Raw genomic sequence first — 24,817 nt, forward strand, 5'->3', positions numbered from 1 at the left:
GAAGAAAGAACTGGGTGATCCAATGTATCTCACTTCAACACAAAAAGTTCTAACACCCTTAAAGATATTTTAAATTAATTTTGTATAATAAACATTAATTTAGACATCAAAAAATAATTTAAAAGGCTTCTCTAATTTTAAATATAAACTAATTTAAATGTAGCCTATATCTAATAATATCATTCGTTGTCAATCCTTATTGACCGATTTCACATGTACATATTGGGTTGTAAGTTGTAATTAAACATTCGTGAACCGATTTGTATAAAACCTATGGCAGTATTTAATGTATTTAAGCCAGTGTTTTTCAACTTAGGTAGGTTTAAACAACAATAAGAATGGTAATACAATACGTATTTATTTGATACCGAATAGTGGAATTGAAATATCGTACGGATTTAATATTTGTAACGTAACAAACTACAGATTAGAAATGGAGGAGGGGCCCTCCTCAGTTTTTAAACTGTATTTCGTTACATGTTCACGACATATTGTCACTAAAGATGTCCAGCCGTAAAAAGATTGAAAAACACTGCTATTAACTTTTGAACTATAGAGTTACCAAATCAGTTTACAAATGTTTGCTCCAGTTTAACTAAAGTAATTCTTAAATTAAACTTCTCACATTCTGACTCACGTTAACTCTACAAATTCACTATTTCCAGTCAAGTCTCTACACATAGTCTCTCACATACACCCACAGGACTCTACAACCATGTTCGGTAGAGTCTTTTGCGTCACTGTACTGTTAGAGTCGATGTAGAGTAGTTGCAGCGAACTGAATGTCGTTGGCGCGCAGCACGGCTTAAACTCTACCGCCTTCTCATCAGACAATGAGTAATAGAATTGCTGTGGACAAGAAAAAAGGTATTTTAGAAAAATAATAATAAATAGTAAGACTATTCGTCCAGTGGATATATTTTAAAATTATACATTAAAATAATGTTGATTTTAGCACTAAGGCTTTTTCATACCAAAATTGTGTCTTCGGCACTTTTAATTTCATGCTAGTAAACAAAGTCAAAACTAATATATTACTTTTGAGGTTTATCGTATCAGTGGGGGCGCGTCTTCATATTTAGACTAGGGCGGTCAGAACTCTTGATCCGTCGCTGCCAACAGCTAACAAGCAAAATAATCAGAGAACGAAAACGAAGAAAGACTCTGATACTTTATTTTTGCGTGTTTAAATGTGTAGGATTTTTTAGTGCTTTTATTAATTTATCAAACATTAGAAAGGTAAGATCTTCCGTGTAGTAGTGCGAGAAATATTGCACTTAATGTGAAAGTTCGTCGCAAATGTCTTAAATTTTAAATATGTAAGTAACAAGAATGTTCTGTATTACATCAAAATGGAAAAAGAGTAATTTTATTTATGAACTACAGAATTTATAGAATTTTATTAATATAGAAAGTCACTATACGAACATAATTCAATAACTTTATGGGTCTTAATGGTATATAGCCACTTATCTAGAAAGATGTGTGATATTTACAACGATTTCTCAAGACGAGGTGGCCGAGTGGTTAAGGCGTTGGACTGCTAATCCAATGTGCTCTGCACGCGTGGGTTCGAATCCCATCCTCGTCGGAGCTTTTTAATTTTAAGGCACCAAAACTAGACTTTCAAAATATGACAAATACTTGAAAGGTACATCACGATTTTGTAAATTATCTAGTTTAATTATTTTTTGTTAAAATTGAGTAAGAAATTGCGCTTGCGCGTTTTACTCTTGTTTAAGAAAAGTACTATTAATTTATTAATAGAATACAAATTTTATTAAAACATTACTTACATTAAAACAAAACGAGAAATATAACAAAATGTTCATACCTATACTTAAAATTATTTTGTTCAAATGACAAAAGACGATCTTTTACTACCTACAATACAATTTTACATTTAAAAATAACCGTATATGTAATTGCTTACATTGTAGATACGTATTTGACACGTGAATCTCCAATAATATAATTTATTTTAAGACTTTCAAGGACAATGGCTGTTGACTTTTTATATAAATTCAAAAGAAATAATTTGTAAATAAAAATGCAAACCAGCTGTTAAAAGTTAAACGATCGATCCCCATTATAATTATGTAAATTCATTAATACAAAAATAATTTTAAATTATTCTGCAATTTTTAGATTTGTTACAGGTAAGCATCGCGAAGGAAACTTCATTCTTCAAAATTGCTCCATTTTAACGGTCAAAGAATTTTCTTTTTCTCATGTTAAGTAGTATTTCGGCAGAAAGGTGTAGATGTCGATTGCCGCCTAACTTACATATGACCATTTTAATCCTTAGAAGTGGCAATGCGTCTGTAACGGGCGTTAGGTTAAATCCCTGTTCTAAATGAAGATAGTAATAGACGTTCATAGACAGCAGTGACCACATACCATCGTATACTGTGTAAGTATAGTCCGCGCCAAACTGCTAGTCCGCTCTGAAGTTGTTGTGCACAACTACAAGTATATACTCTGTAACAACGTAAGGGCATACTAACGCAGCTATGTACCCGTGGGCGAGAGCGGACAGCGGACGCGTGTCGGGAGGTCCCGTGCTGTCGAATTTGCTATTCGTTTCTATATTCGACGCTACTCGTTTCTATATTCAGAGCGGACTAGCAGTTTGGCGCGGACTATACATGCTTAATAGCTACCTCAATCTTATCCATACCTTCCCATTCTTAGCAATGAACTAATGATGATTATATGATACTCACTCTAATAATATTGTGATGGTAGTTATCAGCAAGGGAAACCGCAGAAATAGGCGTGCAGGTTCCCTTGCAGAAGTAGGCATGGTAGCCTTCAGGGCGGATGATCCAGTCGTCCCAGCCCAGCTGCTTGAAGCTCACGTACAGCGGCTCTCTGCAGCACTCGCTCGTGGTGGCTCCACACTCTAGGGTGCGGCCACGGCGTCTCTTGCCCGCGTACTTGGTGTAGAGGACGAGGAATGGACGGCGTTTCTCGTGGAAGGATAGAGGTGAACGGCGCAGCTGTAGACAATAATTATTAGGTTAGTTTAAATTACTATTATAAATTACAATGGGGCGGATAATTAAAATCAATAGTGCTATCGCTAGGTGCGCATTCCCTAAAGGTATAAAAACCTACTTTTAGGGAGATTTATGACAAGGGTAAAATTGAAGGGACAAAGCCAAATTTTAAATTTTGCTAGATTTAGGATCACCAGGATTTTCTAAAAGTAAGTCTCTTATTCGTCTTATTAGATAGAAAAAAGAGTGGCAATGTTGCCCTTGGAATCACAAAAGGTTCTTTAAATTCAACATTTTTTTTCTTAATATAAGAGTAGCAGACGAGCATGCAGTCCACCTGATGGTAAGTGGCTACTGCCGTCCATGGACATCTGTAATCAACCCCAGACAGGATTAGATATTTCTACCTGAGGTCGGCCACAGATGCGCCGCTATCCCTGAGGACTAAGCTGGAACGCCTCGGAAAAGTCTCCCTCCCTTACCACACCCTTCAAACCGGAACACAGCAGCGCCGAACACTGCTGTTATTAGATAGAAATAGGTGTGGCGGTGGTGCCGCCGGAGTCGAACCACAAAGGGTTCTACCACGTTCAACCACATAGTCTTAGTATAATAAGAACTAGATCTTACCTGACAAGTCCTGCACGCCACATGCAGCGTATGCAACCTCTCCCTGCCCTCCAGCCAGACCCGCACCGCCCAGGCCAGCTCCACTCTCACCCAGCCCTCGCCGATGTCCGTCTCCTTGATCGCGATGGGCTTCGTCTTCTTGAACTGCTGCTGGCTGTCCCAATGAGCCGCTTCCGAGATCACGAAGGTTTGGTTATATTCGTCTAGTGGATCGCGCTCCTAGAATGTTAAGGGATTTGGTTGAACAATCAAATAAAGTTATCAATTATTTCTAAGTGACTACATACATAATTAGCCTTAAGACTTTTAGTATGACGTGGCAACCCTAATATTTGTGTCACAGGCAGAGGGTTCATACATTAAAACACCGGCTGACCGCACAAATAAATTTAGATTTCTGATATTAGTCCGGGTGTTTGTGTATTCGTCTTTATGTGTGTCTATGACACGCATAATCGAAGTAATCTTAGTAACAGGCTTATAATGTAAAAAAGCCAAAATATAGATTTGCATAGGTATATTACTGCTTAATTTTTACTCTCATAGTACACGATAATTCCGTACTGTGGGTTCGATAGACAAAAAAACGCTCACACTATACATCTTGATTAATCTTATATTTGTCTAGCCAGGGATCGAACACAGATCCCGATACAAGTCAAGTGAAATTTGAACTATATTTACATACCTTATAGAACCAGAGCTCGACAACAGTGACCTCTTCTGGCTCCACGTCTGGGGGCAGCTCGAACTGTAGACACGTGAACGGGTAGCGACCGGACGTCAGGCATTCCCCTGGGAACATAAAGCTTATTAGAAACCATCTCTTAAGCAGTTATTACAGGACTGCATGTGACTTATTAATTTAATTCGCTTGCTGTAATAGTGAAGGAAAACATGTTGAGGAAATTTACAAACTTGAGAATTTCCTATTAAAAGTTAGGAGAAGTTGAACCTCTCGATATCAAAGAAGGCCTGTGCCCAGTATTGGGACGGTATAGCATGTTCAGACTTCAGATTAAGAAATTCTTCAATTAGAAATATTGTTTAATGTTGTAAATGGTTCCCAATGCATTTTTCGAACTTTATCCAAACATAGAATACAACTGTTCACCAAGAAAAGGTTTTAAACTTCTTATAGAGATCGATTACTACAATGTGCATCTAATTTAAAAAAAATGTAACATGGTATAAAGATTTTCTCAGTACCTAACTGATGAATAGCATAATTAGCACTGGAGGAGAACTCCTTTCGACTCTCCTTATGGTTCGATTAAGGAGGTACCAGCGCATCACTTCTAAATTAAGTATACGAAAAATCATAAGGATGTACCTATATTGTATGGAAATATTCAATATAATTGTATATACGACTTTATTGTGACGTAGTTATGATTAACGTTTAATTTAGATTAACGCAGTTAAAATGTTATTGAACCTCAGAAGCGATCTTTAAACCGATTTAACTTTAATATACCGGGTCGATAAAACATTAACGATTAGTAAACAATATTTGCGACATGACGACTTCTTGCACACCTCAGACCAGAAAAATAGATAAAGTTTGTTGATCTAAGTTTCATATTTTATTATACCGATTTTGTATTACACGCAAATCCCATATGTACGCGCATACGAGGCGTTCCAACTTAGTCCGACGCATCTTTGCGTTGCTAGTGTTGCTACTTTTTTAAACGCTTTCTACACTCACAGCCCCACACTAGGATTCCGTGTGTCGTGGGTACCATGGACACACACATAGACAAATACACAAACACCCAGACCCAGAAACAGAAATCTAAATTCATCATTTAGATATCCGTCTGGCCGGGGATCGAACCCGGGACCCTTTGCGCGTCAGACCGGTATGGTGGCCGCTCCGCCACGCGGGTCTACTGTTAAAGACTAAGTTGGAAAACTTCATGTGCACATAGCACATTCTTCCAACCACAACATTGCATATAAAACTTGTGTTATTAATTTTTCATAATTAAATCGAGTAGGAAAATCGCAATTTTGCTATTATGTCGTACCTAGGACGTGATATGCAAAATTACACAGCTTTATCGTTTATATTTTAGTCGCAGTAACCGTATCCATTCGTTAAAACAGATCACAGCAGCGGTTAACTCTGTTCTTATAAGCCAAAAATAGGGTAATATCTAGATAAAAACATGAAAAACAGAGAAAAACACATTAAAATTGCTAAACTTAAACAGTAAGTCAGATTACGACACCCAAACATCAGAGGAACACGTGTATCTCCAATTCGGAGCTCACACCTAATTGGCGACCGCTAATTAGACCAAGGAGTGACCCCAGGGCCATGTGGAGATAACACCGATTAATATAACACATTAGTTAGCGCCACTGTTGCAAAATTTAGCGTTTGTTTATAAATAAAGACTGAATGGCGTAGTACGTTCACCGTAGATTTTCGGAAAAGAAAAATTAAACCATTTTCTAATTTCTTCTTTTTCTTCTATTAAATTGTACTATCATATGCTTAACTAGATCGTTGGTTACATATAATTATATTTATCCTGATATTTCAGTTCATCGACGTTGTTTAAAGTTTGAACTAGCATGCAGTTCGTCTGATAGTAAGTATTTACTGTTCCATACACATGTGTAAACAACTCCATATAGAACACATCTCATGCCACTCCAGAGGACGATGGTCTCCCCATATATTAGTCGCAACGTCACACAAGAAAATGGCGGTGGTACCTCCTAGTGACTAGGACCTAGTCAAACCACACTAGTTCGCCATCTTTCTTTTTTTTTATAATATAAGAGTAGTAGACGAGCATGCAGTCCACCTGATGGTAAGTGGCTACTGCCGCCCATGGACATCTGTTATCAACCCCAGATAGGATTAGATATTCCTACCTGAGGTCGGCCATAGATGCGCCGCTACCCCTGAGGACTAAGCTGGAACGCCTCGGAAAAGTCTGTCTCCCTTACCACACCCTTCAAACCGGAACACAGCAGCGCCTAGCACTGCTGTTATGAGGTAGAAATAGGTGTTGCGGTGGTGCCGCCGGAGTCGAACCACAAAGGGTTCTACCACCTTTCTGCAAAGAGTTCTCAAATATTAAAAATACTTTCTTGGGCTTCTTATATAAGTACCTAGATGAAATTTGTAACTATTTGCCATTACAAATGAAATAGTGTTTGCCAACTTACGCCTATTACTAACAATGTTATAAATAACTTAATGTTTTTCCTACCAAAAATACATTAACTTTTTTTTTAAATAACATTTTTTACATACAAATGTTACATAAGAAGCGACGTTATAATTTATTAATATCAAAACTTATCTTGTTTTTGTGTAATTTCCGTAATTTTGAAGTAAACATAATAAGTAAGCGTTTATAAATTAGTTTGTTATTGATGAAAACATGTCCAACAAGTTAAGATGCGGTCTAAAGGACTTTGCTCGTTAAAAAGATTGATAAGTTTTGTGTTAACACACTCGTAAATTATTTATTATTGACAAGCTGGATTTCCATCTAACAATTCGTAATAGTAACAGTTGGCAATTGACATAGTTATTGTTCAGGGGTTAACATAAACTTTTTCAGATTTTCAAATTTGGAAGTGGAATTGCCGAAGAACGGCGCGGCGGAGAGGGGTGAAAGAGGTGTCGACGGGTAGGGGAGGAAGTCTAGTTTGCGGGAAAAGAAGAATGAACGCGATCGGTTCAGCGGCGGCGGAGAAATCGACAGAAAACAAGAAGTGTGGTATTCCAAAAAGTGAAAAATTGAATACTATTAAAAATTGAAAATTAAAATTATCCAAAACGAACAAAATTGGTGTTGGCTGAAAGGTCTCGACGAGACGGAAACGTTGGTATCAAAATCAAAACAATTGGTCCACAAACGGCAGAGTTGCTTGGGTTCAAAGATTGAGTTGGTTAGGTTAGGTTAGGTTAGGTTAGGTTAGGTTAGGTATATTGTAAGTTATTTAATTGCTGTACCACTCCTAGGCACCGGTTTCCTCTCTGACTAAGATTAGGACATAGTTCACCGCGCTAGTCTATTGCGAATTGGTAGATCTTACACACCTTTGCATCCATTTTTCTGAGGCATGAAGGTTTCCATACCATGTTTGTGTTGGCCATTAAAGCACGTAGGTAATAAATAGTTACTAAAGCGTGCAGGATTTGAACCTCGGACCCTTCAATGGAGAAGCTGTATTTCAACCACTAGCCTATATCAATGATACGAGTACGTAGAAACAGAATAACATCAAACTTAAACATTCTCTAACTACCGTACCACGGCAAGACTTATTAGAATCCTTCTAGTGAAGACACTACACACCCCTGCAGTCAGAAAAAGGTATGATTACATGAGATTACATGGTCTATCTCTTATTTTGAGTAAAGATCTTAAATCCATACAATTCCGGGTGAATGACAGCGCGGTACCCAAACAAATGTGAATCACGCGGGCACGCGGTGCGCGGGCCACGGCGATTGAGATAATATGACCTTTTGTCTAATTATTTGTCTTGAAAGAAAATATTCGTTAGATAAAATACGTAGCCTCCTACTTATACTAGTAGCACCATAAATACACGCGAAAAAAATAAGTCTATGTCTATAATTATAAGTCTATGTCTATGGAAGAAAAGTTTTCAAGGTTCTATTATTAAATACATTAATTGACAAAGTTAACTATTAAAGGAAAATATATTAACACAATTTGTAAGTGGAATTCAGATTTTGAATTTTTTTAAGTTTATTAAAAAGGGTTTATTTATTTAAATTAATAATTTCAGAACAAAGCAACAATTTAACGATAATTATGTTTGAGCTCGGGGGAAACCCGCCAAAATCTTTATTGCATAGTTGCAATAATAAGATAATATAAGTTACCTACGTATGATTTAGAACAATAATAAATTCGTTTTAGATTATTTCCCACGTATTTAGTATTGAAATTATATAACCGCGTACGATGCACGTTTCTCCTATCACGATACTCACACGCACACACTCATAAATAAGAAATATATAAAGGTAGCCAGAATATTGCTAAACGCTTTTTCCTTACGTAACGATGTAGATTCAATTCCTAGCAAACCGCGTTAAGAAGCTTCATTTCAGAAGAAAAGCAAATTACAAATTTCCTTTTTTTTCTTAAAATAAATTGTTTGTCAATCCTCATTTATCATCAATCGGAACGACAAAACAGTTTCTAATTAGTACTACGCCTAATTAAGATTCACGGCTTCGGAGACGCCTACATTTTTAATTTGGTGATAAGAAAACCAATTACAATTACCAGAGGTTCAAGAGGGCGGGCCATTTACAATCCTCAACGCTCTATTTCGATAACTTTAAACATAGTTCCGTTAACAAAATAGGTAATGTTACCATAGAACTTTATTACAGATCTATGAAATCTCACGTAAAATATGGACTTCTTTTAGTTTTTGTACTTATTAAACAGCATTTAAAGGTAGAACCCTCAGTGGTTTGACTCCGGCGGCACCACCGCCACATCTATTTCTGCCTCATAACAGCAGTGTTAAGCGCTGCTGTGTTGTAGTTTGAAGAGTGTGGTAAGGGAGTTACCTATACTTGTTCGAGGCATTCCAACTTAATCCTTCGAGGTGGCGGCGCATCTATGGCCAACCTCAGGTAGAAATCTAATCCTATCTGGGGTGGATTACAGATATCCATTGGCGGCAGTAGCCACTTACCATCAGTCAGCAGGGTTAGCGGGGGGTTTGAGTTGTTTGTAAGCGTATCTTAATATGCGCCCCCTTCACGAGTAACCCCTGACCAGCCCCTTACCACGTCACAATAAAATGCTTATAAATTATAATATTCACATAATCCGTTCAAAAAAGTATATCTATATAAAGGTCATCAGTATGCAGATGATACGACATATTTTTTGATAACATAACTAAGGCATGACAAAAGATAAATCTGTAAATCACACGTATAAAATATATATAAATCCATAAATTTATGTCTGTACGTACATTGAAAAATGGCTTATTGTTTTAAGCTTAAACACATTTATGTGCAAGATGATAAATTATATTACCTACCAACAATTTTTTACTGCCTCTATTTTAATGTAAAGGAGTTTTTGATTGTTTGTTGTGGAGGAGTTTGTGATTTTTAGTGACGCAGTGTGAAAGTATCCATGTGTTACATTACTAACTTTATCCTACTCTAAAATGTATGTGTTACATCCACGCGCGCAACTTCGTTGTACGCTAAAATACGCTCTGATCTGCCTTCCCAGTACCACCTTCACAGGTATAACTTTAAAATAAAAAAAATGGGGGCGAAGTATAATAAAAAAAATTGGGACACCGAAATTTGAAACTTCCACAAGCAAAACCAATACAGAGGCTTGTATGTGTGAACAATGTTATCATTACAATGTTCCGTGTTATTATCACCATTTTTTGCGGTTCATTTACGAATTCAAGTTCTACGCACTTATACAATACTTACACCTCAATAAATATTGTTTAAGATATATAAAATAAAATGAAGGTGGTAGAACCCTTTGTGGTTCAACTCCGGCGGCACCACCGCCATACCTATTTCTGCCTAATAACAGCAGTGTTAAGAGCTGCTGTGTTCCGTATTGAAGGGTGTGGTAAGGGAGTAATACTTTTCCGAGGCGTTCCAGCTTAGTCCTCAGGGGTAGCGGCGCATCTGTGGCCGAGCTCAGGTAGGAATATCTAATCCTATCTGGGGTTGATTACAGATGTCCATGGGCGGCAGTAGCCACTTACCATCAGGTGGACTGCATGCTCGTCTGCTACTCCTATATTATAAAAAAAAAAGGAAAGTAAAAATGTGTAGTAGTCCACCTGATGGTAAATACCCATTGCTGTACATGATAGTTTGTATTTAATCCTAATTAAGATTGGAATCCTAACTGCGGTCGGCCAAGGATGCGTTCTCACCCCTGAGGATTAAATCAGAAGTGATCGTATAATTATCCCTCCCTTTCCACGCCCTTAAAATCAGAACACAGCAGCACATTAAACTTCTGTAATAAAAAACAGGTGTTGATATTAAAACGTTGAGAGTCGTTGTTCGAATCTCAAGAAAAAGCTCTTCAAAAAGTTCTTTGCCCTAAAAAACGGAGACCTCTATTAAATTAGAATTTCTACCTGCACGAGTTTATTCTGTAAGAACCTTTTTATATTTATATCAATGCTTGAGACGTCAAAAAGTACAAAACAAGGAAACACCTCATTTTTTGTTAAAATTTATTTAAAATTATATATTTTTGTTTCAGAATTTTAAAAAGTTGAAATTGTTATAAAAACAGGCTTCATTTATTTTCATCGCGGTTGCCATATCTACGTTGTCGGTTTATCACATAAATCCTATGACGAACCGGTATAATTCGGAAATCGATGGAATTTCGCATAATCTCTGATTTACAACAAAATTGCCTCGTGGTAAGATTGTGTGGCAAGTGATTTCCCTAATTCACCGACACGGCTAAGCTGTAAAGTGTGGCTTTATTATCTTTTTATGATAATATCACCAACTTACTTACAGTCATTTGTAGTATTCGTAAATATTGCGACGGTTATATTTTATAATCTTTAATATGCCATATAAATAAAAAAAAATGTTAAGGGTGAACAACCCTTATCACTTACGGGTTTGAAAAATAAATGTAATATTTGAAACTGCGATGGTAGCGAAGTCTGTCGAATCCAATGTGAAACATTCAAAAATCAACAACCACTTACGAATTAAAAAATAATTAAAAAAACCTTTTGCCAACGGACTAAATTGTGAATCTAAACCATTCTCAAGTCGCCTTGAACACACACAACAAATTTCATCAAAATCAGTCTAGTCGTTTAGGAGGAGTTCAGTGACATACACACGCACATAAGAAATATATATATAAAGATTTTTACAATTTTTGCCTAGGTATACTTAGGCTGAAAATGTCAAATATAGATCTCTGGTAAGAGCGATAGTGTATGTTATCTTGTCTTTACACATGGCGAAGTTTTCAGGTAGATAGGAAGTAAGTATTTAAAACTACATTGCTAAAAACGAGTCTCTTTTGAGAATGAGAAGGGTTAGGTCATGTCATAGTCCACCGCGTTAGTCAAGAGCGAATTGGTAAACTTCACATACCCTTGAGATCCTTTATCTCTTAGGTACTTAGGTCTCCTCGCGATTCTCCTTCACCTTTAAAGCAAGTATTTAATTCCTAATACGCACATAACTAAAAAACAGAGGTGCGTGGGATTCAAAATTTAAAACCCGATTGAGAGACTCCAAATTTATAGTTAACATTAGAGATTTTTTATTCGGTTCAAATCTAACCCAATTTGTGAATTGCATGGTTAAATCAGTATGCATCGAATACATTGGCGTACCGCCAGCCTTGCAGGTGAATCGCACGGACTTTGCCCCCTGCACGGGCCTGCCGCGTGGCCCTACGTCAATGGAATACTGCAAAGTGGCAGAATTACCGGTAAAGTGGCGTGCGGACTTTGGACTGTAAATATTGAGTTTACGAGAGACAGTATCGTTCATTTTGTAAAAATGTCGAGTAGGCAATGTTGTGGAATTCCGCTAATGCGCATTGCTGTAGTGATAAAGATGTTATTATTGTATGAACGGTTTATGACAATTTTTATTTTTAACGCAAAAAAAGGAATGTTTTTGATGCATTTGTTTCTGGTACACAAACTTTTGACGAATAGACCTAATTAAATGCATTTTTTTATTTATAAAACGTTAACATGATTCTTAGATATATTTAATGGGTATGTCCGCTTTTTGAAAATTATCAGCTCCTTTCCAATAAACACAAATTTCATTCACACAAATACTTATTTGGTTGACGTTAAAAATTACGTTCTTTTGACATTTTTCTTGTCGTGTAATTTTTTTATTTATTTTTGTCTTTTATTTTGTAAAGTTTTTTTAGATTTTCATTTATTTTTATTATTTATTTTGTCTTAAATTTACTACTTTTCAATATATTCCTATAAAAAAGTATCTAGAATCTATATTTAATACAAAACGAGTGTTACTTTCTAAGATATTGTCAAGTCAAAAGTTGGTGTTTGAAACCTCAATAAGCTTCAAACAATTGAACACTAAATCTTAAGTCACGCTCACGTGCCTACCAGAAGCAGTTAGGACAACCTGGGTAGTTGACACAAACAGCAAATATTATCTCTGTCTATTAGCATCCTCACGCACACATACACACGGAACGTTGTGAAGAGTTGTCTGTGTACTAAATTAATTTTGAAAACGCGACCTATTACATTACATTGGTACATTGCGTTTTTTACGAAATAGCTTCAATAAAATAGTAATAATAAAATAAATATTTCTAATCATTTCATTCTATTAAATTTATATTTTATATACAAACTAGCTGACTCGGCAAACGTTGTGTTGCCATATAAATAAAAAAATGTTAAGAGTGAACAACCCATATCACTTAGGGGTATGAAAAATAGATAGTAGCCGATTCTCAGACCTACTGAATATGCATATAAAATTTGGTGAAAATCGGTAAAGCCGTTTCAGAGGAGTACGGTAACTAACATTGTGACTAGAGAATTTTATATATAAGATATATTAATTAATTTTACCTATATATAATATAATAATTTACAAAACTACCTTCTTATTTTTATTATAAGTTCATTATTTTTATTTGCCTTTTACCGTGATTTTTGACAAGGATACGATTTTAACGTTGCGATATTTTTTCTCCGTGAATACCTTTATGTATAAGAGTGTATAAGAAGTAATATAAGTTATTATACGTCTACCCCCGAAGTCGTATTGTTATGGTGACGGTAGCAAATCATCCCCATCCCTCATATGAATCATTAATAGTGCACAGTTCAGTGCATACATATGTATACTGTGCTATGTGTCGTGATATGGAAAAAGAATAAAGGAAATAGGCGTAAGGCTATTTTGAAGGTGGTAGAACCCTTTGTGGTTCGACTCCGGCGGCACCACAGCCACACCTATTTTTACCTAATAACAGCGGTGTTAGGAGCTGCTGTGTTCCGGTTTGAAGGGTGTGGTAAGGGAGACAGACTTTTCCGAGGCGTTCAAGCTTAGTCCTCAGGGGTAGCGGCGCATCTGTGGCCGGCCTCAGGTAGGAATATCTTATTAAATCTGGGGTTGATTACAGACGTACATGGGCGGCAGTGGCCACTTACCATCAGGTGGACTGCATGCTCGTCTGCTACTCTTACATAATAAAATAAAAACCGCGATGATACTTAAATATTTTAAGGGCTAACGATAGGAAGGCTGAAGGCTGAAGGTTTGCCCCTCGTCAACAAAAAAAGGATAGCCCTAAGATATCCACGGAAAGAAAGGGTGGATAAATTCTGCACACAGAAGCAACATGTGCAATAATTTCGATCCGTTTCATTGATTAGCAACACGGCTCAATATTGCATCATTTTAAGTTATGATCGCCTACCTAGACACCTCCATAATTATTTGCACTATGTGTATATTAAAACTTGAATACTTATGAGTGTGGTTTTTTATTGGTTGGTCGGCCTCTCAATGGGAGGGTCGATATCTACTGTAAAATCTTATTTTACAAGGTTATTCATTTGCCTTGTTAGGTAGTATATATTCGAGGGGTAAAAATTCTAAATACTACGTGGTGGACGCCGCAATATGGCGCCCAAATTATTTTTAATGCACCCCCATAATATCAAAAAGAAGAGTTTTATGAGAATACGTAACTACTTCTTACCTTGTTTTTAATAACTTCTTTTAATAATTACATATTTATTTTTAACTTATGTGTGTATGAAAAAACATTAATATTTATCGCATGCCGTTAAAGGCAAAGAAAAACATCGTCAGATAATCACTTGCCATTAGATTTGTGAACTCAAAAAATCTTATATAACGTAAGACCACCCTAAGTCATAAACGTAAACAATAATAATTTACTTTATGTTTTACTGCAATTATTATCTATCACTATTGCGGAAGTAAACGCTACTGGCACATTTCTTGATAATTAATTATTGTTAATTATAATTACTATGTAGTAAGTGTTTGAACTTGACATAATCCGTTTAATATTACCACACTTCAAATTCGACATTACTATAGCTTTTTTTACAATATTTGAGTAGCAACCGAGTATGCAGTCCACTTGGTAAAGGGCAACTGACTCCCATGGACACCTGTAATTAACCCCAGATAGAATTAAAATTCTACCTAACCAACCAGACCTAAGGACAAAGTTAGAACGCCTCGATTAAATGCTTCGTTTAATGAGATGGGTCTATTTAAAACCTTTATCATTTCACTGATGTAATGTCAGACATACGTAGACGCTGTCTTTTTTATCAAGCTGGAGTGGCTAATGAGCTTGCTGTTCACCATAGACGACCTGGCGGAGCGGTCACCATACCGATCTGACGCGCTAAGTCCCGGGTTCGATCCCCGGCCAGACAGATGTCTAAATAATGAATTTAGATTGCTGTTTCTGGGTCTGGGTGTTTGTGTATTTGTCTATGTGTGTGTCCATGGCACCCACGACACAGGGAATCCTAGTGTGGGGAGTGTAGAAAACGTTTATATGGTAAGTTGTCACAACTTGAAGTTTGTGACCAACTTCTTGAAGACGTTTTATCGAAGCTGATCATATGTAGGTCAACCGGCATCCACACCCTTCCCAGTCAACCCCCCTCCCCCCTAGTATCTCTAGTATCCCCCAAGTATCTACCCCCTTTCAACTATAGTGTATTTAATATGTGCATTATCTTTCTAAAGTACGGACCATTTAGCCAATTAGTTAATTATTAATCGGATGTTACTAACGATTTTTTTAATACTATTTCTAATAATAGTATTTCTAATTGTTAGTTATAGTTACACATAATTACTTTTGCGGCTCAATTAGAAAGAAATTATCAAAACTATTGTTCGAAAAATTGTATGACTTAAAATTAAATAATTAAGTGTATCGGTAAAAAGGAGTTAATTAAACGTTTTATTGTTATATAAAAAAAGCGATACAATTTTTCATGTACCATATAATGATAATTGTGTTATTAATTTGTCACAAGTAATGACCGGCTGGAGCACGTCGCGGGGGAGTGTTATAATCGTGATAATAGAGGCAAGTTATCATCATAACTTAGTCGGCAGAAATATGACGGTTAAACTCTCTGGGGATCTAGGATTTTGTTTGGGGGAACGGAGCTTAACCCAACCCAAGGTAGAGTTAAAAGGTCTTCGTATACGGAAGGCCGAGGGATCTAGGATTCGGGGGAAGGAGACTGAATTACACAAAGCTATTTTTAAATATCCTTCATCTAAGGAGAAATATAAGATGCAGTCTACGAAAAAAGTCTAAAGTTAGCAAAGGTCTTGTTTTTGAAATTTCACCCCCATAGGTCATGGATGGACTTAGCACGCACCCACATTTCAGATTTGGGAAAAGTTTTCAAAAAACCTTTCGTAGTTTTTCTGACTACTTACACTTATACGGGGCGTTCCAATTTTGACTTACCAATTTTTTTAAAATATATTGGTCAAATGAATTTTACCAACATGTATTTACCATGAAGATTGAAAATTTTACTTATTAAATTTTCCTATAGAGTACCTAATAATTTTACAAATATTTCACAAATCAATTTCACCTAAATTTAAGAAAATATAAGTATACTGTAGAACATGACATTTTTAAAAATCTCAATTTTTTCAGCGGATTCTACCATATGGACTCATATCGTGACATCGCAGAATTCATTATTATTTAAATACTTTCTGTAATTAATTAAATAAACATAACTAGATTTTTATGACTTAATTTTGTTTTCGAGGTAGATTGGTACATGAACTAATACTGGTAACTATCGACTACACTATCTTTGTACGGCCTCTTCCTTTCTCGCTAAGAAATATCTTGTTGTCTGTCCATTATGCATTTACTGTTAGAACCACCTATTGTTACGTCAGTCTTCATACTTCATCGTCATTTTCTAGGCGATTCACGCAAATTTTCGTTTTTACGTTCAGTACCGGCTATTTAATTATGATTAGACCTTATGATTAGACAATTGAATACTATTATAATCCACTATTTATTATATATACCATCGGGGTAATTGAAAATTATCAAATTATTTTTGACACGTACATAATGACTGCCTAGCTTTGAAGAGGATATTAATTGAACGCGAAAGTGCAACGAGCATTCAAAATTTTCGCATTACAAAATTATTTTTAATTAACATTATTACCAACCCTTTACTGTCCCACTGCTGGGCACGGGCACCTCAGAATGAAAAGGATTAGGCCATAGTCCACCGCGCTGGCCAAGTGCGTATTGCTGTTGATAGACTTCACATACCTTTGAGAATTTTAAAGACTTCTCAGGGATTCAGGTTTCCTCACCATGGTTTCCTTCACCGTTAAAACAAGCCATAATTAATTTTTAATACGCACATAACTTTGGAAAATTAGAGGTGCGTGCCAGGGATTGAACCTCGAACCCCTCGCTTGAGAGACTCCTTTTCAACCACTAGGTTATCACTACGTTGTATTTTAAGTACAAGAAAATAAAAAGAAAAAACAATTTTGTAGGTTGTTACTATTTTAAAATCTTGACCTAAAGTTTTAGATAAATAGTTTGATACAATTGTATTAGGTACTAGCTGACCCGGTAAACTGTGTACCGCCTCAAAATCTATTTATCAAATATAGGTATTTCATATAAACTATAGCCTATGTTACTCGTGGATAATGTAGCTTTGGAATGGTGAAAGAATTTTTAAAATCGGTCTAGTAGTTTTTGAGCCTATTCATTACAATCAAACAAACAAAGTTTTCCTCTTTATAATATTAGTATAGACAATGTGTGGGATTAGGGTAGGTCATGTTGGACAACCTTAGCATCTCTAGTGACCTAAGTTATCTGGTTTATGATGTTTTGAGTTGTAACTTGTAGTAACTTCACTATCAACTTAGTAGTAAGAATAACTTTTGATAATATTTACTGAAAAATCCGGGTAAAATAATTTTAACAAAGGTTTAAGTCATCATCTATTTAGTACTTAATTTTAAATCTGTCTTATGTTTAAAATTACGATTATTATTATATTTATTATTGAATGTGCCAAATACAAGAAGTTACTCTGTACATAGAGTTAATTTATATTTTTTTTACGTTAAATACTTAATTGATTTTGTGACTGAAAGTAAAACTTTCATTTACAAAAATAATTAATTTATAAATTTCGTCAACTAATATTATAAAAAATAGACGGATCATTATTTTTATTTCCTTTGCCCACTTATACAATTTAATTAAAGAACAGAAATTCTGAAACTCTTACCTTCAACAGGAAAAATAATCTTCTGTTCCGTCCTTCCGTAGTACTCATCAAACTCAGGCGGTTTGTCGGACCCTTGGCTGAAGGTGGCACCTTGCGCGACCGGCATCGGCAGGCTGTTGACCGGCACCGCCACCTCCGGCTTCTTACTCAGCCGCAACTTCTTCAGAATCTGCTGCTTAACGAACTCTATCCTCGCTTCGTTCACTTCTGGCACACTGAGCTCAGCGTTCGCTTGGTTCCCGCACGCCCCCATCACCCTCAAACTTAGCAACCCCATGCTACTGACTAGAACGAACGACACAATCACTCGCGGAATCATTTTCGAGGTTTCTCCTACGTAAACAATTGAAGTACGGTAGAAGGTCGAGACACATGCGTGCAGCTGTGGCGGCGGTCGGCACGCGACTGGCCGTATCGGCACCATCCCCGATTATTATACATGCGCGGGCGCATACAACGTTTTTCTCGCGCAAGGGGTGTTAAATTTTTATCGCTCTTTATTACCGTAGCCGCTTGCGTAGTTATTGGAAGAGATTTAGCGCTACCGAACGTCAGTTGTTGCGTTATTGGTAGGCTATATCAAAGTGTTTATTCGATTTTATTTGAAGAAAATTTATTTACCTATTTTTTTAAAGAAAGTTTTATAAATATTTCATATACCTATCGGATGAAAGAACTTGCTTAGAGAATTAGCATTGCCTTTTTACAGTAACTACTCTACCTGATCGTTTATTTCTCATTTACTTATTGAGTAAACATACAATTTTCAATTACTTAATTATTTGAATTGACTTATAATATTATAGCAGAACCTTTCCTTGTACATGTCTATTTTTACTATACCTATATCACACGTGTATCTAGTGGCGAAATCTCTGCACTTTACTATTAGGTAGTATAAAAAAAATATTTATATTCATTCCGTTCAAGAATTAAGTTCTTATTATTTTAATTTGTATATTAAAATTTATTTTTATTCCAATTTGACCGTTTTAATCGCATAGTTTTGTCTTAATTATAATTCAGAAAAAAAACCGCCAAATTTGAGCTATTTAACAATTTGAAACGATTCTTATACCAAATGGAGTACTGCTTGCAAATCTGGCTTCTGCTAGCAATTGGACTTTCAGCTCCGCAATACCAAACTAACCCACTTGACTCTGAAATCGTCAACGACCCAAGGATCTCGGATAGTTCTTTTTTTTAATTTATTAGAGAAAACAAACAGTAACAAAATACAAAATTACAGAAATATGATTAAATCTAACATGTTATTTAACTTTGCTACCAGCACCGCTTTCCACAATTTACTGGTTCTTATTAGTGGTTTTTACAAAAATAAGTTACTTTATTTATTAAAAAGAGTCTATTTTTATGTTTAAAAATATAAAACTATTAATTCAATGATGGTTAACAGTAACAATCGAAAGGTTGATGAAAATAAGTTTTATGTTGTACAGGATTTTATAATCTCTGTAACTAGTCTTTTGAATTTACTAGGGCGCGTTGCCAACATATCTAAAGAATTAAACAAATTGTTATAAGAACTATAGTTTGGAACCCTTAGTCCTATACGTTTATAGGCTCCCTCTACGTGTTGTATCAGATTTAAAATGGTGAGTTTTCTGAGGAACTCTTTGATCTGGTGCTTACATCATTATTCTCCACCGCACGACTCGTCGAAGTATAAGGTTTCACTCAGCATTTGTAGGATCCGTGGCGGTCCTCCACAGTTCGTTTTGCACGATCAAACTTGCCCTAAACATGCAAGATGAATTAACTTCCTCCCGATTCTATGACATGGGGCTCTTCATAAAAGGTGCAAAAAACCGTCCTCTAAAGCCAGCGATGCATTGGCAACTCCTCTGGTGTTGCAAATGTCCATAGGCGACGTTGCCTACTTTCCATCAGGTAGCCCGTGTGCCTTATCGCTAGGATTTATTATAAAAATAATCGAATTAAAAACTCCTTATTTTTTCTTCGTTGCGTGTTTATTGTTTTTATTAACGAAAGTACGTTTTTTATTATTTTGCTAAGTACGTAGACTTAAGTTAATTTATAAACCAAGTAATAATAAAATAAATTCAATAATATAAGCTGTCAATTACCATCAATATTGATGATACAATGATTATATTATTTTTAGACTCTATATTAAAATATGAATGAAGTCGCGCCATCTGTACTCTACGTGAAATTTATTCCATAAACAATCCTACCCTGTACTCTACGTTTCTTTTTTATTCTACCACTGATTCTCAAAGTGGTGTATATCGAACTGGCAAAAAAATGTAGGTAGGGGTCACAAATTGTCGTAAATATAATTGAAAGTCTGGACTACTTCTGCCGAGGAGGCTATCGTGGGGGTTTTAGTGAGAAATCTCACATAACCTGGTCTTTCCCCAGAAGGTTTGTAGCGTTAATAGCAAGGTCTACCAGCCAAAAAACCGGTAATAAATGCTCTAGAAAATACAAAATCGTATTTGTAATGTATCTCCACTCTGTAACTCAGGTGTCGGAGGTCACAGATACGTGTCGCTCTTGGACAATGGACTCCTGATAGGGACCAGTAAATCATCTGCTTGTTTTGTTGTTAAATAAACCGGTTCTTTCCGTTTTTGTCCAACCATTGGCCCCAATAAGATTAGGGGTAAATTTTGTTCAAACATTGGCTCCAATAGAGTTGGGATAAATGTGTTTAATCTATTTCTGCTACGGACATTTAATGGCTAATTTTGGATTTTAGAGTGGAAGTCCCAAGTTCAAATCTCAGACATTCAGTTGCATTTTTCAAACTTATGTGCTTTTAGAATGTAATTATCAAGTGCTTAATTGGTAAAAGAAATTATAAGAAAAATGTCTGAGAGTTTATAAGTCCAAAGGTCTCGAAGGCTTATGAAGTCTTCCATATATCCACTTGGACATCGTGGTGATATCGTTAACCAAGATGTCCAAGTTCTTAATATCTTTTTACTACCGGGAGGAGACCCGGGTTCAGGCATAAGATATTTTTTTATTAATTTTGCAAGCGTATGTGGAAGCCGAATATTCCAGGTTTGATTACCTGTGAAACACGTAGATAAAGAACTGAAATTTCTATTCTACATCTGGGCTTCTTGTTTTCGTGGCCTTAGTAACATGGACACGGGAAATCCCTATTTCTACCTAATTACATTGTGTCCAGGCTGTTGCTTTCCGGTTTGAAGGTATAGGAAGAGGATTTGAAGGTAGAACCCTATGTGGTTCGACTCCGGCGGCACCACCGCCACACCTATTTCTGCCTCATAACAGCAGTGTTAAGCGCTGCTGCGTTCTGATTTGAAGGGTATTGTAACATACTTATCCGAAGCGTTCCAAATTAGTCCTCAAGACGAGTAACGGATCTGCAGCTGACCTTATCTGGGGTTTACAGTCCATGAGCGGCAGTGGCCACATACCATCATGGACTGCATGCTTTGCTACTCCTATATTATAAAAAGAAGCCCTTTGTAGGGCTATGACTTAAAGATCCAAAGGATGTGGAAGGTGTGTGCTCATAGCTGATATCAGTTGGTATTCTGACGTACTAACTTGGTGCGGTGGAAGGCACGAGCTTAACTATCGAGAATTATCAGGTAATTAGCCAGATAGCACGCGTGACCGAATTATTATTATCACGTCATCATTATTATCACGCCTTCATCATTATTACTTATATTTTTGGTGTACAAATAAAGAATATTTGTTGTTGTTGTAAAAACACTTCGCAGGGCTAAGTTGGAACATCTCGTGTCGTCACTTTTTTATAATATAAGAGTGGCAGCCGAGCATGCAGTCCACCTGATGGTAAGTGGCTACTGCCGCCCATGGACATCTGTAATCAACCCCAGATAGGATTAGATATTCCTACCTGAGGTTGGCCACAGATGCGCCGCTACCCTTGAGGACTGAGCTGGAACTCGTTAAAGTCTGTCTCCCTTACCACACCCTTCAAACCGGAACACAGCAGCGCCTAACACTGCTGTTATTATGCAGAAATAGGTGTGGCGGTGGTGCCGCCGGAGTCGAACCACAAAGGGTTCTACCACCTTCAAGACTTACTTACTTACCGACTTGACCTTAACTTACTACACCGACTTACAATGTACCGATCAGAACGTTGTGGTAAGGGAGACATACTTATTTGAAGCGTTTACTTAGTCTTTGGGGGTACATCAGTGACTGAACTCAGATAGGACCCTTATATTACCTGAGGTTGATTACAGATGTCCATGGCCATTTACCATTAGTTCATAGCAGATGTCCACGGGCGGAAGTGGCGCCTAACATCAGGACTGCATGCAGATTTGCTACTTAATATTTATAAAAAAACTCCTTTGATATGTTATAAGTAGTTTTGTAATATAAAGTGCCTCAGGCCTCCCCCTGAAACCAATCGCAACGCTGTAAATGTTATAACTAGAACATCGATAATCTCGTGCCATTGCCGCCTGTAATAACTAGGGTTGTCACCCGAAAAAATGCAATAACGTTAAGAAATGTTACGTACAATACAATACAGTATTTATCGCTAATTCAGATGACGCGGCTTAAGATGACCCTATCGTTAAAATCGCTTCACTGAGCTTTAGGAATAGGAATTTTACTTTAAGAATAGGACGCCGAAGAAACTTTTTGGTAGATCATAATATTATAATAAAAAAAATGTTTACTTCTCCCTGTAAAACTCCCTAAATTAATGCAATTACAAAAAACTATAATAATAATAAAACAATCAAAAACAATATGTAAAGCAGGTTTTACGATACTTATGAAAAAAGAATTAAATACCTATAATAAGCTTTGACAAGAAGAAAGGACAGCAAAAAAATGTTTAATTTAATTAATTTTTAAACAATAAAAAGGTATTAATTAAAAAATAATTAAACAATTTTTCTCCAACAAAAAATTGACAGCCCTAGTAACATTGCTAATCAGTTCGCACTCGCATAATCCGACTTTCTTTCGCGGTTCTTTTTTCGCCAAAATACTCCATTACGATGTTAGTGAGTGTGGCATAATCCTCTGACAATATAAAATATTGTTCGATAAACCACGTGGCACGAACAGGTACTCGTGATATCACAGTTGTGATAAAAAGGTTATTCCCGCTTCTAGTATTTCTCGGTATCTCAATGGATTGAAGCAACCAGACAGTTAGCCAGACTGATACAAGCGATCGAGGATTACATGCTCCTATGGGTTTTGATATGGTTTGATAAAGGAGATAAAGATGCAAGGAGAAAAAATGACTAAAAAGTACCGAATTATATATAAATTCTAAAATTGAAGCTATGTAACGTTACTGCAATATAATATACATACGAGTATATCTGATTGAAAAACCTTATTTTTTGAAGTCGGTTGAAAATACGTAAGGTTTGACGTAATTGTTGCTTATAATATTTTTTTATTTGACAAAAGCAGTGATAGCCTAGTGGTTAAGAAAGGCCTCTCGATCGAGGGGTCCGAGGTTCAAATCCCAGGCGCGCACCTCTGATTTTTTTTCAAAGTTATGTAGGTATGTGCGTATTAGAAATTAATTATCACTTCATCGAAAACATCGTGAGGAAACCTGCATACCTGAGAGACTTTAAAAAAAAAACTCAAAAGTATGTGAAGTCTACCAATACGCACTTGGCCAGCGCGGTGGACTATGGCCTAATCCCTCTCATTATGAGAGGAGACCCGTGCCCAGCAGTGGGACAGTAATGGGTTGTTGATGATGATGAATAATTTATTGATAAGCTAGTTGACGTTCAAAATTAGTTTTGGATATATAAGTGTACTTTGAATACAAATAAAAATAAAAATAATGTTTTAGACTTTATGTTTCAATCTAATGTTAGTTTTCATTTAATTATTGCGAATTTAGAAATAATTTCATAACATTGCAAAAATCTAAAAAAGAGTAATTTTAGTATTTTTAACCGACTTCAAAGTGGCTATGTATAAGTAAGCATGTATGTCCGAGATTTACTTATAAATAACTAATACTACGTAATTAACGTAAGAAATAAATAAGTATTTCACACATTTTAGGGGCATTTTAGAACGGAGACGTGGCAAAACTTTATTAACGCAATAATTATAAATCTCAAAACTGGTTACACATTCTTGTTAGGAGTGATCAATCTAAGAATTTTACTCATCTAAGATACATAAACTGCACTAATCTTATAAATTTAATATGTTTTAATAAAAATAAGTTAAGCGGTCAAATTCCAGCGGCAACTCTGACCTTTCCTCAACAATATCTGAAGAATGCAGATAATTTCTTCATTAGTCGATATAGCGAATTTCCTCTACATCAATAAAAATATTATTATTGTAGGTACCATGTTATCTCGGGTGAACGAACTGAGCTGAAGCCAATAGTCAGGAATTGGGGTAGAGCAAGGAATTTACTGAAACGATAACAGTAATTCGGATCAAATCAATCTTCATGATCAAATTCTTGACGTTCAAGGTTCAAATCCTGATTTAATTTTTCAAATATTGAGTACTAGCTTTTGCCCGCGGCTTCGCTCGCGTTACGAAGTAATCATTTCATCCCCTATTTTATCCCCTTGCGGGTAGAATTGATCAAAATCCTTTCTTAGCGGATGCCTACGTCATAACATCTACCTGCATGCCAAATTTCAGCCCGATCCATCCAGTGGTTTGGGCTGTGCGTTGGTAGATCACTATGTCAGTCAGTCACCTTTGAGTTATATATATTTAGATATTCGTAGTATTATGTAAGTATGTGAAGTCTACCAATTCGCACTTGGCCAACGCAGTGG

General features: G+C 36.2%; 1 protein-coding gene and 1 non-coding gene across 2 annotated transcripts; one reads left to right on the forward strand and one right to left on the reverse strand.

The window, feature by feature from the left end:
* Nucleotides 1-244: 244 nt before the first annotated feature.
* On the reverse strand, nt 245-18,398 carry daw (activin beta chain dawdle). The gene is made up of 5 exons (XM_073089946.1): nt 18,015-18,398; nt 4,321-4,427; nt 3,633-3,851; nt 2,727-3,002; nt 245-849 (listed from the first exon to the last, which is right to left on the reverse strand). Exons 1-5 carry the CDS (start codon nt 18,331-18,333, stop codon nt 688-690), a joined length of 1,083 nt encoding a protein of 360 aa, XP_072946047.1. The 5' UTR covers nt 18,334-18,398; the 3' UTR covers nt 245-687.
* TRNAS-GCU (transfer RNA serine (anticodon GCU)) lies at nt 1,510-1,591 on the forward strand. Its single transcript has one exon. It is a non-coding gene; the product is annotated as a tRNA-Ser (tRNA).
* Nucleotides 18,399-24,817: the final 6,419 nt, after the last annotated feature.

Source organism: Epargyreus clarus, unplaced genomic scaffold, assembly GCF_041222505.1.
Source record: "Epargyreus clarus isolate Ecla_fem2 unplaced genomic scaffold, WU_Ecla_fem_2.2 ptg000031l, whole genome shotgun sequence".
Lineage (NCBI taxonomy): Eukaryota > Metazoa > Arthropoda > Insecta > Lepidoptera > Hesperiidae > Epargyreus > Epargyreus clarus.